The sequence below is a fragment of the Tupaia chinensis genome, unplaced genomic scaffold, assembly GCF_000334495.1.
Source record: "Tupaia chinensis unplaced genomic scaffold, TupChi_1.0 Scaffold000374_1, whole genome shotgun sequence".
NCBI classification, from domain to species: Eukaryota; Metazoa; Chordata; class Mammalia; order Scandentia; family Tupaiidae; genus Tupaia; species Tupaia belangeri.
In genome coordinates, this window is record NW_006159872.1 from 826886 (window position 1) to 839758 (window position 12873).

The window sequence follows — 12873 nt, forward strand, 5'->3', positions numbered from 1 at the left end:
GGAGAGTCAGAGGGGCCCAAGAAGGTGTAAGAGCTGCAGGAGCCTGACTGGAGACACCGCGGGAAGAGGAGGGTGCTTTCAGGGTGGAAGCGGCTCTCACAGTCCGTCGCTCGAAGGCCTGGTCCCCTGCCTGCTAGGCGGAAGTGAGCAGGCTCTCCAGGTGTCCCCTCCGTGGTCAGGGCTGGGGCCTCCTGGGCCTTCTCAACTTCCCCTCCGTCCTCATATCCCGTCTCTCCAGTGCCCTCACTGCCTGGCCCCATTTCTGCCCCCAGCTTGGATCAGAGAGGCGGGCCACCCCTCCAGCAGCGACGATGACACTGACGTGGATGTGGAAGGTCTGAGGAGGCGGCGGGGCCGAGACCCCAGCCCATTTCAGCCAGCGGCACCGGTGGTGGACCAGGCCGAGGATGATGGCGTGAGTGGGCAGCTGGGAATCTCTCTCAACATGTGCCTGCTCGGAGCCCTGGTTCTGTTGGGGCTGGGGATCCTCCTCTTCTCCGGTGAGTGGCGCCTCCCCACTGGGCCCGGGGCCCTGTGCCCTGCCGTGTCCCACCTCCCCTCTCCAGCCCGTCCCTGCGGCCCTCACCAGGCTCTGTCTCCGTCCTCAGGTGGCCTCTCGGAGTCTGACACTGGTGAGTGGGGCAGGGCCCCGGCTGTGCTGTCTTCACAAGGAGGGGTTCTCGGCCTCAGGAGTGGGGGTGTGGGCACTGCACATTATTCCTGTTATTTTATTTTATTTTTTTTTTTGGAGAGATTTTCACTGTAGGGCGCGTGCGCTTGCCAGACAGACAGAGAGAGACATAGAGACAGAAAGCAAGAAATCACCCCCCAGGGGGGATGGTCACGCCGCAGTCCCTTCTCCTCCACTCTCCTCTCAGGATCTTGGGCACGCATGCACACACGCCCGGCGTGAGTTTTAAGCCACCGGGTCGGGGACAAGAACCGCGGTCGACTACGTGGGAGTCCAGCGACATAGCCATTACACTAACTGCTGGTTCCCCATTATTCCTGTTATTGGCCTGGTCAGCTGTTCAGAGTCTCTCGGTCATGGGGTGGGTCCTGGGCAGGAGGAGTGACCATATGTGTGGGGGGTGGGCATCCTGTGCTTTGGGGCCAGTTGGAGGACTTTGGGCCCCGCAGGGCCCATGGAGGACGTGGACCTGCAGGTCTTCCCCGACGCTGGGTCGGACACTGAGCTGCTGGATGCTGTAGCAGGTGGGCAGGTACGTGTGAAGGTTCCCACAGGTGTGCCCGGAGGGGGCGCCCAGACTGCCCAGGCTGTGTGGCAGTGCCATGTAGCTGGCTTTTCTGCCGTCAGGAGGGGCTGAGGGAGCAGCTGCAGGCCTCAGCATCCCCTGACAGTGTCCCCAGCCTGCAGAACATGGGCCTTCTGCTGGACAGGCTGGCCAAGGAGAACCAGGACATCCGACTGCTGCAGGCCCAGCTGCAGGTGAGCACAGACAGGAGGGGGTGGACCAGGCCTAGGTGCCTGCCCTAGCATCCTCCCTAAAATCAGTCCCCTCCTCCCCGGCACACCTCAGCTCTGTCCGTTTTCTGTCACGGCCCTGGCATCTTCCTAGTTATCTGTTCGTATCTGTCACTGCTAAGGTTGAGGCCAGGACCAACATATGTGTCTCACATGGCTTGTCACCCCCAATTGATTGGCATGGTCACCTGGAACAAGTTTAGAAAAGGATTTGAAAACATGCCAAGGCTCGTGCCAAGCGCTGTGATCAATTAGCAATGTCTGCTCCGGGTATGGGAGGTAGAAATAGATCAATTAGCAATGTCTGCTCTGGTATGGGAGGTAAAAATAGGGCCACAAGAGCCACATGTCGGCTGTCCTTCAGTGAATCTCAGAAGTGTGTGCTTATTAAGGACATAGACCCTGAGGCCCAGGGTGGAGTTTGGGGCTCCCAGGGCCTGGTTCAGATGGGGAAGAGGAAGAGAACCAAATCCTCTGGGTGTCGCAGACCACAGAAGGGGCTGCAGCCACCTGCCCACTGCAGTGGAATGCAATGGGGGCAGAAGGCATGGGGCCCATCCTGACAAGGATTCCTTGTGGTTTCCCCTATCCTAACCACATTTCAGGCCCAGAAGGAAGAACTTCAGAGCCTGATGCACCAGCCCAAAGGACTAGAGGAAGAGAATGCCCGGCTCCGGGGGGCCCTGCAGCAGGGCGAGGCCTCCCAGCGGGCTCTGGAGTCAGAGCTGCAGCACCTGCGGGCCCGGCTCCAGGGACTGGAGGCCAACTGTGTCCGAGGCACAGATGGGGTGTGCCTGAACTGGGGCAGAGACCCGCAGGCTGGCAAGGCCACCAAGGAGCAAGGCCCCAGGAGGCCAGAGCTGGATCCTGGCTTCCTAGAGCAGAAGAAACAGTTGGAGGCTGAGGCCAAGGCATTAAGGCAAGAGTTGGAGAGGCAGCGGCGGCTGCTAGGGTCTGTGCAGCGGGACCTGGAGAGGAGCTTGCGGGACGCTGGCCGCAGGGACCCGGCTCACGCTGGCCTGGCAGAACTGGGCCGCAGGCTGGCCCAGACGCTGCAGGGTGTAGAGAACTGGGGCCAGGATCCTGGGGTCCCTGCCAATGCCTCGGAGGCCAGGCACCAAAAGCCCCGCTTCCAGAATTCCAAGGAGTGGGATGGACAGGGAAAGTGGCGGGATGGGCAGAAGGACCGGAAGCATAAGAAGGAGGACTCTGACTGGGAAGGGAAGAAGAGCTGGGGAGGCGAGGAGGACAGGGAACTGGCAGGGAGGTGGAAGGAGGGTCGGCCAAGGCCTGAAGAATGGGGAAGCAAGAAGGATACCAAGCGACAGGGCCCCAAGGAACCCCCAAGGAAAAGTGGGAGCTCCCATTCCTCTGGAGAAAGGCAGAAGCAGCCTCAGTGGAGAGCAGGGGCTGAAGACAGCCCTGACCTCCCGGCCGCCTGGGCAGAGCTGTTGAGGCACAAGTACCGGGCCCCACAGGGCTGCTCGGGTGTGGATGAGTGCGCCCGGCAGGAGGGCCTGACCTTCTTTGGCACAGAGCTGGCCCCTGTGCGGCAACAGGAGCTGGCCTCATTGCTGCACACGTACCTGGCACGGCTGCCCTGGGCCGGGCAGCTCACCAAGGAGCTCCCCCTCTCGCCCGCTTACTTTGGAGAAGATGGAGTCTTTCGTCATGACCGCCTCCGCTTCCGGGATTTTGTGGATGCCTTAGAGGACAGCCTGGAGGAGGTGGCAGTGAGACAGACAGGTGATGACGATGAGGTGGATGACTTTGAGGACTTCATCTTCAGCCACTTCATTGGAGACAAAGCGCTGAAGAAGAGGTGGGAAGCTGTAGGGGAATTGTGGGGTAGAGGGGAGGCAGCTGGGGGACTCTGAGGGCTTCTCAGTTTGAGGAGACATATCTATTTTTGGTCCCTGCTGGCTTCCCTGACAAAAGCCATCCAGGGCCAGTAGAGGGTGTAATGGTTAGAGTGCTGGACTCCCACATGGCTAACTGTGGTTCGAGTTCCGGATCTGGCAGCTTGAAAATCACGCTGGGTGCATGTGTGCCCAAAATCTCAGGAGGAGAATGGAGATAGGGGATTGCGGTGTGGCCGTCCCCTGTTGGGGGTGATTTGTCACTTTCCCTGTCTGTCTGTCTCTCTCTCCCATGAGTGTATTTGCCCTATGGAAAAAAAAGGGGGGAAAAAGGCACCCTGCTATGCTTCCTGTCCTCTCTGAGACCAGGAGCTGCCTGTGCACCCCGGAGGGCTCCCCTTTTGGCCCGGGGACACTGTGGCTCCCGAGTCCCGGTGAAAGAGGAATCCTACCTCCTGGACTGCATGCCTGGAGCCTTCGCCCTGGGCCACCAGGTCCCCCCACCACGAGCTTGGTGGTGGCCTCCCAAATGGGCTTGGTTAGGAGGAATGGTGCCCTCTCCTTGGGGAGCCCCTTCTTATCACATGATGTGGTCCCTTGCTGCCAATCCTGTCTCCCCACAGGTCAGGGAAGAAGGACAAGCACTTGCGGAACCCCAGAGTCATGGGGCCCAGAGAGGAGCACAGCCAGCACCACCCCCGCCAACACCAGCACCTGCACCGGGGCTGAGGCCCTGCCCCATCGGGGCGTCACCTCGGCCTGAGCCCGGCCTGAGCTCCTTGGCACTGTGTAGCCCCTGGAGGCCGGGCCCTGTTGGCTCGTCTGGACTCCTTGGATGCCCTTCACGGGGGAGGGGAAATCACCCAGCCTTGCACTGATGCCACTTTTGCTAGAAAAAGGCCGTAGCTGGACCTGCCCCGCTGTCTATGCAAATGTGTAAATGCTCAGGGCCCCAGGTCGCCCTTGGCAGCCTGTTTGCAACGTGTCACTGTGAAGGGGGTGGGAGGGGAGCTTGGTTTTTAGTGAGGAGGTGCGGATGGCATATTGATTGTAAAGCCAAAGAGCCTTGGGTCTCTCGTCTGTGTGCCCTTGGGTGACTCTGCACGCTGACCGCTGACCCGGAGCCCCCTGGGGTTTGATGAGAGTGGCTGGCTGGGGGCCCGGCACAAGGACTTTCTCTGGGGTTTTGTTCATTTTGGAAGCAGCTGTGCCCAGGAGGTGAAGTCCCCTTTTTACCCCTGCTTCTCACGTGGCCTCACCTCCCTGTGTGAACTGTAGACTCAGATCCTAATAAAGTACTGTTGGAGCTGTGGCATTGGGTGGGGCTCTGTCACCCAGGCAGTTTCGAAGCCCAGGGGACATCCCATACCCAATGCCTGATGGTAGTGCTCACCCCTACCTCCCTGAAACCCTCTCCTCCTCGCCTTCACCTCCCAGCAGACTCTAGGCCCTCCGGGCTGGGCCCTCTTGTTTTGCTCCTAGCTGCCTTCACTGCACCCCTGAGAGATGCAGAAAAAATGCATGTTGGTTTCGGAGTCCAAGCCTTGGGCTCACAGCCAGGCTGAGTGATCTTGGGCAAGTTAGTCTCTGGGAACCTTGGGTTTCTTATTCTCCAAAAAGGAGATTGGAGGGCTGGGGAAGAGGTTAAATAAAGCCACGTAAGCAAGACGCCTGTTCTGTTTTTGGCCCTCCAAAGTCATTGCCTTCTTTAGAGCAGGGCGTGGAGGAGGGGAGAGCCTCTCCTTGCTGGCTTCTGGGGTGGGGAGGTGGGGGCCACTAGGTGGCAGCTCAGCTCTACATATGCTCCTGCAGTATTCCTCCATGACTCACTCCCCCCAAATGTCAGCCCACCCCGTTGACCCAGGGGCTGCTCCACTGACCAGCTCTCCAGAGAAGAACGGGATCCCTCTTGGCTCCTCTTTAGAAAGCCCTTCCTGGGATCTAACCTCAATTCTTTGGCAGCACACTGGACATCTTTACTTTTGGGGTTGGGGTTTGCTATAGGATGTGTGTGCTCGCTGGAGAGACAGAGACAGAGACAGAAAGTGAGAAATCACCCACTGAGGGAGATGGTCACACTTCAATCCTTTCTCCTCCATTCTCTTCTCGGGATTTTGGGCATGCACGCACATGCGCCCAGTGTTTCAAGCTGCTGGGTCTGGGACTTGAACTACAGTCAGCCATATGGGAGTCCAGCGACATAACCAATACGCCATCTACTGATCCCTGACATATTTTTTTAAAAGTGTTATTTCCATTGTTTTATTTTCAGAGGTCCTTTCCCTCCAGTCCTGAGGACTAGGCGTCTCTCACAGGCATTGGTGGAGGTCGTGGGTTGCATCACAGGTTTAGATCACAGTGGGGTGCCGGGTCCTTCCGGGCCTCACCGGATCCGTTCCCCACCACCTTGAGGTGAATGACACAACTCTTGGTCATGCAACTTCACACACATCTTAGGAAGCACACAGGCCTCAAAGCACCATTTGGGATGTGTCCCTGGTGGCTGTGGCCTCCACTGTGCTTCGAATGGCAGACTCAACGGCCTTGTCCTTGGGCACACGTCGGGTGGTTTGTGCAGCGGTTGCACCACACATGGCGAGGTGAGGGCCTGCACTGGGCGTCCTGACAACCCCGGACGTGGCGACTGCTCTGGCCAGGTCCGTTATGGAGTGGAGGGTTGGCTGCAGGCTCTAGAGGGGCTGGAGTTGATTTCTGTATTACAAGGGGACTTCAAAAAGTGGGTGGAAAGGGGAATTAAAGTTGATTTGGTGCAAAACCTTTAAAAATCCATGCATAGTTTTTTCTCTTTTTTTTGAGAGGTTTTTGCTATAGGGCATGTGTGCTTGCCAGAGAGACAGAGAGAGACAGAGAGATAGAAAGTGAGAAATCACCCCCCAGGAGGGTTGGCCATGCTGCAATCCCTTCTCCTCCATTCTCCTCTCGGGATCTGGGGCATGCATGCACATGTGCCAGGTGTGAGTTTAAGTCACCAGGTTTGGGACTCAAACTGTGGTCGACTACATGGGAGACCAGTGACATAACGATTGACCCAACTGCTGGTCCCTCGTTTTTTCATAATATACATCTTCTGAGGACTTTTTGAAGACCTCTTGTATTCCCCCCCCCTTTTTTTTTTAAATTTTTTTTGCTCATAAAGTGTGTGTGCTTGCTGGAGAGAGAAAGTGAGAAATCATCCCCTGTGGGTGATGGCTGTGCCACAGTCTCTCCTCCCCCTTTCTCCTCTTGGGATTTTGGGGGTGCACACATGCTCCAGGAGTGATTTTTAGGCTGCTAGGTCTAGGACTCGAACCTCAGGGTCAGCCATGTGGGAATCTGGCGCCTTAACCACCACACTGCCTGCTGGTCTCTTTGTCATTTATCCTCTATTTGCGGGTTGGGAGGAACAAGTTCAGGCTGGCTTCAGGCTGCAGCTCAGCTTTGGTGGCAGCCCTGTGGCCTGCTGCCACTCACGAGGAAACCTGGCGTTGTGCTGTGTTCATGGCCGCCCCTCTGTGGGTGCTCCGGGTTCTGGCTGCCTGACCAGCTGCCTGGTCGGCCTGGGTTACTGAGGGAGAGGTTCAAGCCAGATGGTAGGCGGCAGTGGGTGTCATGGGGCTGGGCCTCAGGGATGCAGAGGAGAGGGACACAGACTGGCCTCCCTGGGTTCCCACGTGGTGTTGATTCTCTCTGGCCTCTTGGGGCTTCTCAGTTCATTTCTTTTTCCTTCCTTCCTTCCTTCCTTCCTCCCTCCCTTCCTTTCTTTCTTTCTTTTTTTTTTCTCTTTAATATTGCTGGAGTGTATGTAAGTTTGCCAGAGAGAGGGAGAGAGAAAGCGTACCCAGTGGGCTGCAATCCCTTCTCTTCCATTTCTCCATTCCGGCAGGACTTTGAGCGTGCAAACACATGGGCTGGCGTGTTTCCTAAGCCGCAGCGGTTTAGATTTGAACCATGGTTGGCCATGTAGGATCCGGCTCCCTTAACCACCAGACCATGGGGCTGGCCCCTCCCAGTTTCAGTTCTGGGGCCCACTTCCTTCATTTGCATAATGAATGTCAGGGAGGCTGGAGGTTCCCCGAAGCCCTCTCCTCTTCGTCACCCACTCAGGAAGTAGATATGCAGAGCTGGGGGTTTCTAAAACTGCCAAGTCAGGGAGAAAAAGGGAGCCCTGACCCCAAGGGTGTGTTGGGGAAGGCCTGGATATCAGGGCACTGGCCACTCAGATGACCCTGCCTCTGGGATTCCCTTGGGAGCTGGTCCTCACAGCCATCGTAGGTCATGAGGCCCCGCCCCACTACACCCCTGCATTCACAGCGACACTGTGGAGAGGAGGCGTTCCTGACCATAGAGCTGGTGTGTGGAGACGAGGGGTCACACACTCCTGCCTCCTCCCTGGGGCTCGGGAGGGCTGGGTGAGCTGTGGGCAGGCCCCTGGGCCCAGCCACACATCCCTGTGCAGCCTCGCCAGGGCTGGACTGGGCTCTTCCACTTCAGGCTCTTGGCATTCCTAGCGCTCTCTGCTGAGAACCCCGGAAGGGGCCTGCCATCCTCAGCTCTGGGGTGTCTCGTGGGGATTGCTGGAGTTGGGGGTGGCCTGGCTGGCCTTCCACTCTTGAGTAGAAAAATTCTCTTTTTTTTAAAGAATTATTTTATGTGACTATTTATTTGTTTTAATTTGACCAGAGAAGGACAGAGAGTGAGAGAGAGGGACAGAGAGAGAGAAAGGGAAAGTGAGAAAGCAAGCTGCCAGGTCCGAGACTCAAATCATAGTCGGCCACTAACCACCCTTAACCACCACACCACCTGCCGGCCCCAGCAGAAATTGCGTTAAAAATTTATTTCTTTTGTGTGAGAGAGAGGCAGAAAAAGGGGGCTGGGGAGGAGGTACTGCAACAGGCTCCTCAGGCCTCAGTACACCCCCAATGCCAGCCAGCATCATGGGCACACACGCACGCCTGGCATCAAGGAGGCCCTGGGACACGAACCGGGGACCTTCCCACTGGGTCCAGTGCAGAGCATTGCTTTACTGCTGTGCCACCAGCTGGCTCTCAAACAGAGAAATTCTATTTCCTTTGAGTGATCCCCAAAACTCTTACCAGGGATCCCCCAGTACGCCACCCTCCCTCTCATCCTTGCCTCTCAGTATTTGGCCCCTGCCTGGTCTGAGGGCTTCTCAGCTGTCTCTCCACCAGTGTCCTCAACTCGGCCCTCCACCTCCTCCAGGCTCTCCCCTCCTCTCCCTGCCCCCCCAGGCCCTCAGGCCCTAGCCTTCCCCTGCTGCCTTCTGCTCCTGCCTGTCCTGGGTGGAGGTGGGGTGAGGGGTGGTCATAGCTAGCTGCTGGTGGTGGGTCACCTTCAGGCCTGACACCCCATTAGCTCGTGCTCCTTTTGAGAACCACTCCCAGCCTCTTCTGTTGGGCCCAAGGACAGTGCTGGCCTGGCTGGCTGTTGCTATGGGAACCTCCCAGGGCCACCCTACTGCAGACCGTGTCCTCAGCCAGCGGCCCTGTTCTGGCCTGCAGATGTTCTCGGTCCCTTCACACACTCACAGCAAGCACTGGCAGGGACTCTGCAGGGTGGACGTGGGGAGCCCTAAACCCAGACAACGGGTCCTTCCCCTTCCTACTTCCCACTCGGCTGCCTGAGCCACAGAAGCCCCTTGTAACCACTTCAAACTGACTTTGATCTGAGCAAGGTCTGAGGTCAGAAACCCCAGAGTCAGGTCTCCGCCACTCCCTACCCGTGGGCCTTGGGCCACAGCCCTCCTCGCTGAGGGCTCAGCTTCCTCATGTTTAAAGGGGAGACCTTGACCCCCTCATAGGATGTCCTGGGAGTCACTGCAAGTAGATGAGAAGGCTTTGCAAGCAGTAGTTCTGTTTTGATAATGGTGACTTAGCACCGGGAAGGAACCTGGGGGCCTCTGTGAGCCGTTGGGGCAGGACGGCAGAGTATGGGGTCCCCAGACCATGTAGCAGGGTCTGGGCAGGAGATGCTCATTGGCACTCGAGTCTTGACGCCGTGCTACAGGTACAGTGTTCCTGCCCCTGGGGCTCACTGGATTTCCTGAGTTTAGTGCAAAGTAGAGTTTTATTATTTTAAATTTGCTACAGAGCACATGTGCTTGCTGGAGAGTGAGAGAGCGAGCGAGAGAGAGAAAGTGAGAAACCATGCCCCAGGACAGATGGCCACTCTGCAATCCCTTGTCCTCTCTATGCCCCTCGGGATTTTATTATTATTATTTTATACATTTGATCAGTATACATCATTTGGCTTGCGAAGAGAATTTACCCTACATGAAGTACACCTCAGACCAGTCCAGTTGGGAATACTATACACGTTAGCATCAACAGGTAATAAACCATTACTGTGTCCCACAAATGTCTCGCCTCTCTATTTTCCTCCTAATTTCCTTCCCTATATGCTTACCCTCTTCCTCTTGGGATTTTGAGCACACATGCACACGCATTGGGCATGTTTTTCAAGCTGCCGGTTTCAGGACTTGAACCACATAGTCAGCCATGTGGGACCCAGCACCTTAACCACCATACCACTTGTTAGCTTGCAAAGCAGAATTTATTTTTATTATTTTTAGAGAGATTTTTGCTATAGCATGTATGTACTTGTTGGAAAGACAGAGAGAGAGAGACAGAAAGTGAGAAATCACCTCCCGGGGGAATGGCCAAACTGCAGTCCCTCCTCTTCCATCCTCCTCTTGGGATTTTGGGCATGCATTCACATGTACCCGGTGTGAATTTTAAGCTGCCAGATCTGGGACTTGAACCATGTTGACTACATGGGAGCCTAATGATGTAACCATTATGCTACCTGCTGGTCCCCAGAATTAAAACAAAACAAAACAAACTATTTCTTTATTTTATTTTATTTGTTGTTATTATTATTATTTTTTTAATTTGATAAACAAACGGAGAGCACGAGAAGGGGAAAGTGAGAAAGCTAGCCGCCAGGTCCAGGACTTGAACTACTATTGGTCATGTGGGAGTCCAACACTTTAACCACATGCCACCTGCCAGTTTCAGAATTTTCTTTTCTTTTTTTTTTAAGAATTATTATTTAATTTCATTTATTCATTCATTTATTTTAATCTGACCAGAGAGACAGAGAGAGAAAGGGAAAGTGAGAAGGTAAGCCGCTAGGTCCGGGACTTGAACTGTAGTTGGCCATGTGGGAGTATCCAGCACCTGAACCACCACGCCACATGCTCGCCCCTCTTTTCTTTCTTTCTTTCTTTTTTTGAAGAGGTTTTTGCTGTAGGGCGCATGCACTCGCCAGGCAGATAGAGAGAGATAGAGAGACAGAAAGTGAGAAATCACCCCCCAGGAGAGATGGCCATGCCGCAATCCCTCCTCCTCCATTCTCCTCTCGGGAGCTTGGGCACGCACGCACACGGCATGAGTTTAAGCCACCGGGTCCGGGACTTGAACCGCGGTTGACAACATGGGAGTCCCGCAACATAACCATTACGCTAACTGCTGGTCCCTCTTTTCCTTTTTTTTAATCAGGGGTGAGCGCGAATGCAGTCCCCCACTACCACAAGTTATGCAGTCAAGTTTCCCACATTTGGGGAAAGCACATCCAAAGCCGAATGGACAAGCCTCGCCCTGGGAAAGCCCCCTTTGTGATCATGATACCTCCCCTGCCAGCTAAGTATCCAAAATTTTCTTTTTTAAAGAATTATTTAACTTTATTTACTTATTCATTTATTTCATATTAATTTGACTAGAGAGGGACAGAGTGAGAGTGAGAGAGAGAGAGAGCACGTGAGAAAGCAAGCCATCAGGTCTGGGATTCAGACCACGTTGGCCATGTGGGAGTCCAGCGCCCTTACCCACCACATCACCTGTCAACCCCAGAATTATTATTTTTTTTTGAGAGTTTTTTTCTATAGGGTGTGTGCCCTTGCCAGAAAGACAGAGTCAGAAAGTGAGAACTCATTCCCCAGGGGGGATGGCCATGCTGCAGTCCCTTCTCCTCCATTCTCTTCTTGGGATCTTGGGCACGCATGCACACAAGCCCAGTGTGAGTTTAAGCCACTGGGTCCAGGACTCGAACCACGATCGACTACATAGGAGTCCAGCATCATAGCCATTACGCTAACTGCTGGTCCCAAGTGAGATTCTTGAAAGAAAAAGAAAAAGAGAAAAAGAAGGACTTCAGGAAGGCCAAACGGGTTCAGTAGTGTTTAGGCATAGAAATGCTCATTATTGACCCACAGAATAGCCTCACAGGCTCTTTTAAAGTCTGCTTATTTTTAGTTTGTAAATAATCTTATTATTATTTTTAAAGTATGCTATAGGGCACATGTGCTCACCAGAGAGAGAAAGAGAGAAAGGGAAAGTGAGAAAGCAAGCCACCCAGGACTCAAACCATGGTCGGCAATGTGGGAGCCCAGCACCTTAACCACCACGCCACCTGCCAGCCCCAGAATTTTATTTTTTAAATTTTTTTTAGGAGAGGTTTTTGCTATAGGGCGCGTGCGCTCGCCAGACACAGACAGACAGAGAGACAGAAAGCGAGAAATCACCCCCCAGAGGGGATGGTCACGCTGCAATCCCTTCTCCTCCATTCTCCTCTCGGGATCTTGGGCACGCACACACACGCGCCCAGCGTGAGTTTTAAGTCACTGGGTCTATTTTTTAAATTTTTTTTAGGAGAGGTTTTTGCTATAGGGCGCGTGCGCTCGCCAGACACAGACAGACAGAGAGACAGAAAGCGAGAAATCACCCCCCAGAGGGGATGGTCACGCTGCAATCCCTTCTCCTCCATTCTCCTCTCGGGATCTTGGGCACGCACACACACGCGCCCAGCGTGAGTTTTAAGTCACTGGGTCCGGGACGCGAACCACGATCGACTATGTGGGAGTCCAGCGATATAGCCGTTATGCTAATTGCTGGTCCCCCAGAATTTTATTTTTTAAATTTTAATTTAAAAAATTTATTTCATGAGCAAGAAACAGAGAGACTGGCATCTCCAAAAGGGTCCTGAAGCAGCAATCCTCCCCCAGCTGCAGCTAACCCAGGTCGTGGGAACGTGTTAGCCCAGCATACTCAGGGAAGTCTCCAGTAGGAACCAGAATTTCCCCATGGGTCAGCTGCTCTGAGCATTGCATTTTACCTTGTGCCACAGCTCCTCAAGGCAGTTTTAATAGTACTCTCTCAGCAGTGCCAGGAGGGTCCTGCCAACTGGGTGAAGAGGGGGAGGGGAGGCGTTGAATTGGATCTTGAAGGATCTCAGCATTTCCATGTGCAGGCCGGGATTTCAGGCTAGGTCTGCACGTGAGGCCTGAGGAGAGGGCAGAACAGCCTGTGGCCAGGTGGTCGGAAGGGAGCACCTGCTCCCTGGTCTGCCTGTGAGTCCGAGGGCAACTTCATACAGGAAGTGGGGAGTGCACCACTGCGTGCAGGGCCTGGGGCCTTGTATGAAGACACACCTGGGCCATGTAGCTGGGAGCCGGAGAGGAGGAATGGAGGTCGTGAAATGGGGCAGTTAGGGGAACCAGCCAACAGCCCAGGA

The 12873-nt window shown here is 54.9% G+C and overlaps 1 protein-coding gene and 1 pseudogene across 1 annotated transcript in view; one reads left to right on the forward strand and one right to left on the reverse strand.

Moving 5' to 3' along the window:
• Nucleotides 1–5013, forward strand: part of PBXIP1 (PBX homeobox interacting protein 1) — a 14292-nt gene extending 9279 nt beyond the window's left edge. The window contains exons 6-11 of the mRNA XM_006153432.3: nt 273–500; nt 609–632; nt 1141–1223; nt 1319–1450; nt 2092–3308; nt 3969–5013. Of these exons, the coding sequence (XP_006153494.2) occupies nt 273–500; nt 609–632; nt 1141–1223; nt 1319–1450; nt 2092–3308; nt 3969–4074 (1790 nt within the window). The 3' untranslated portion in view covers nt 4075–5013. The remainder of the gene's footprint in view (nt 1–272; nt 501–608; nt 633–1140; nt 1224–1318; nt 1451–2091; nt 3309–3968) is intronic.
• A 5846-nt stretch (nt 5014–10859) lies between these two features.
• Nucleotides 10860–11011, reverse strand: LOC114008714 (uncharacterized; annotated as a pseudogene).
• Between the last annotated feature and the right edge of the window lie 1862 nt (nt 11012–12873).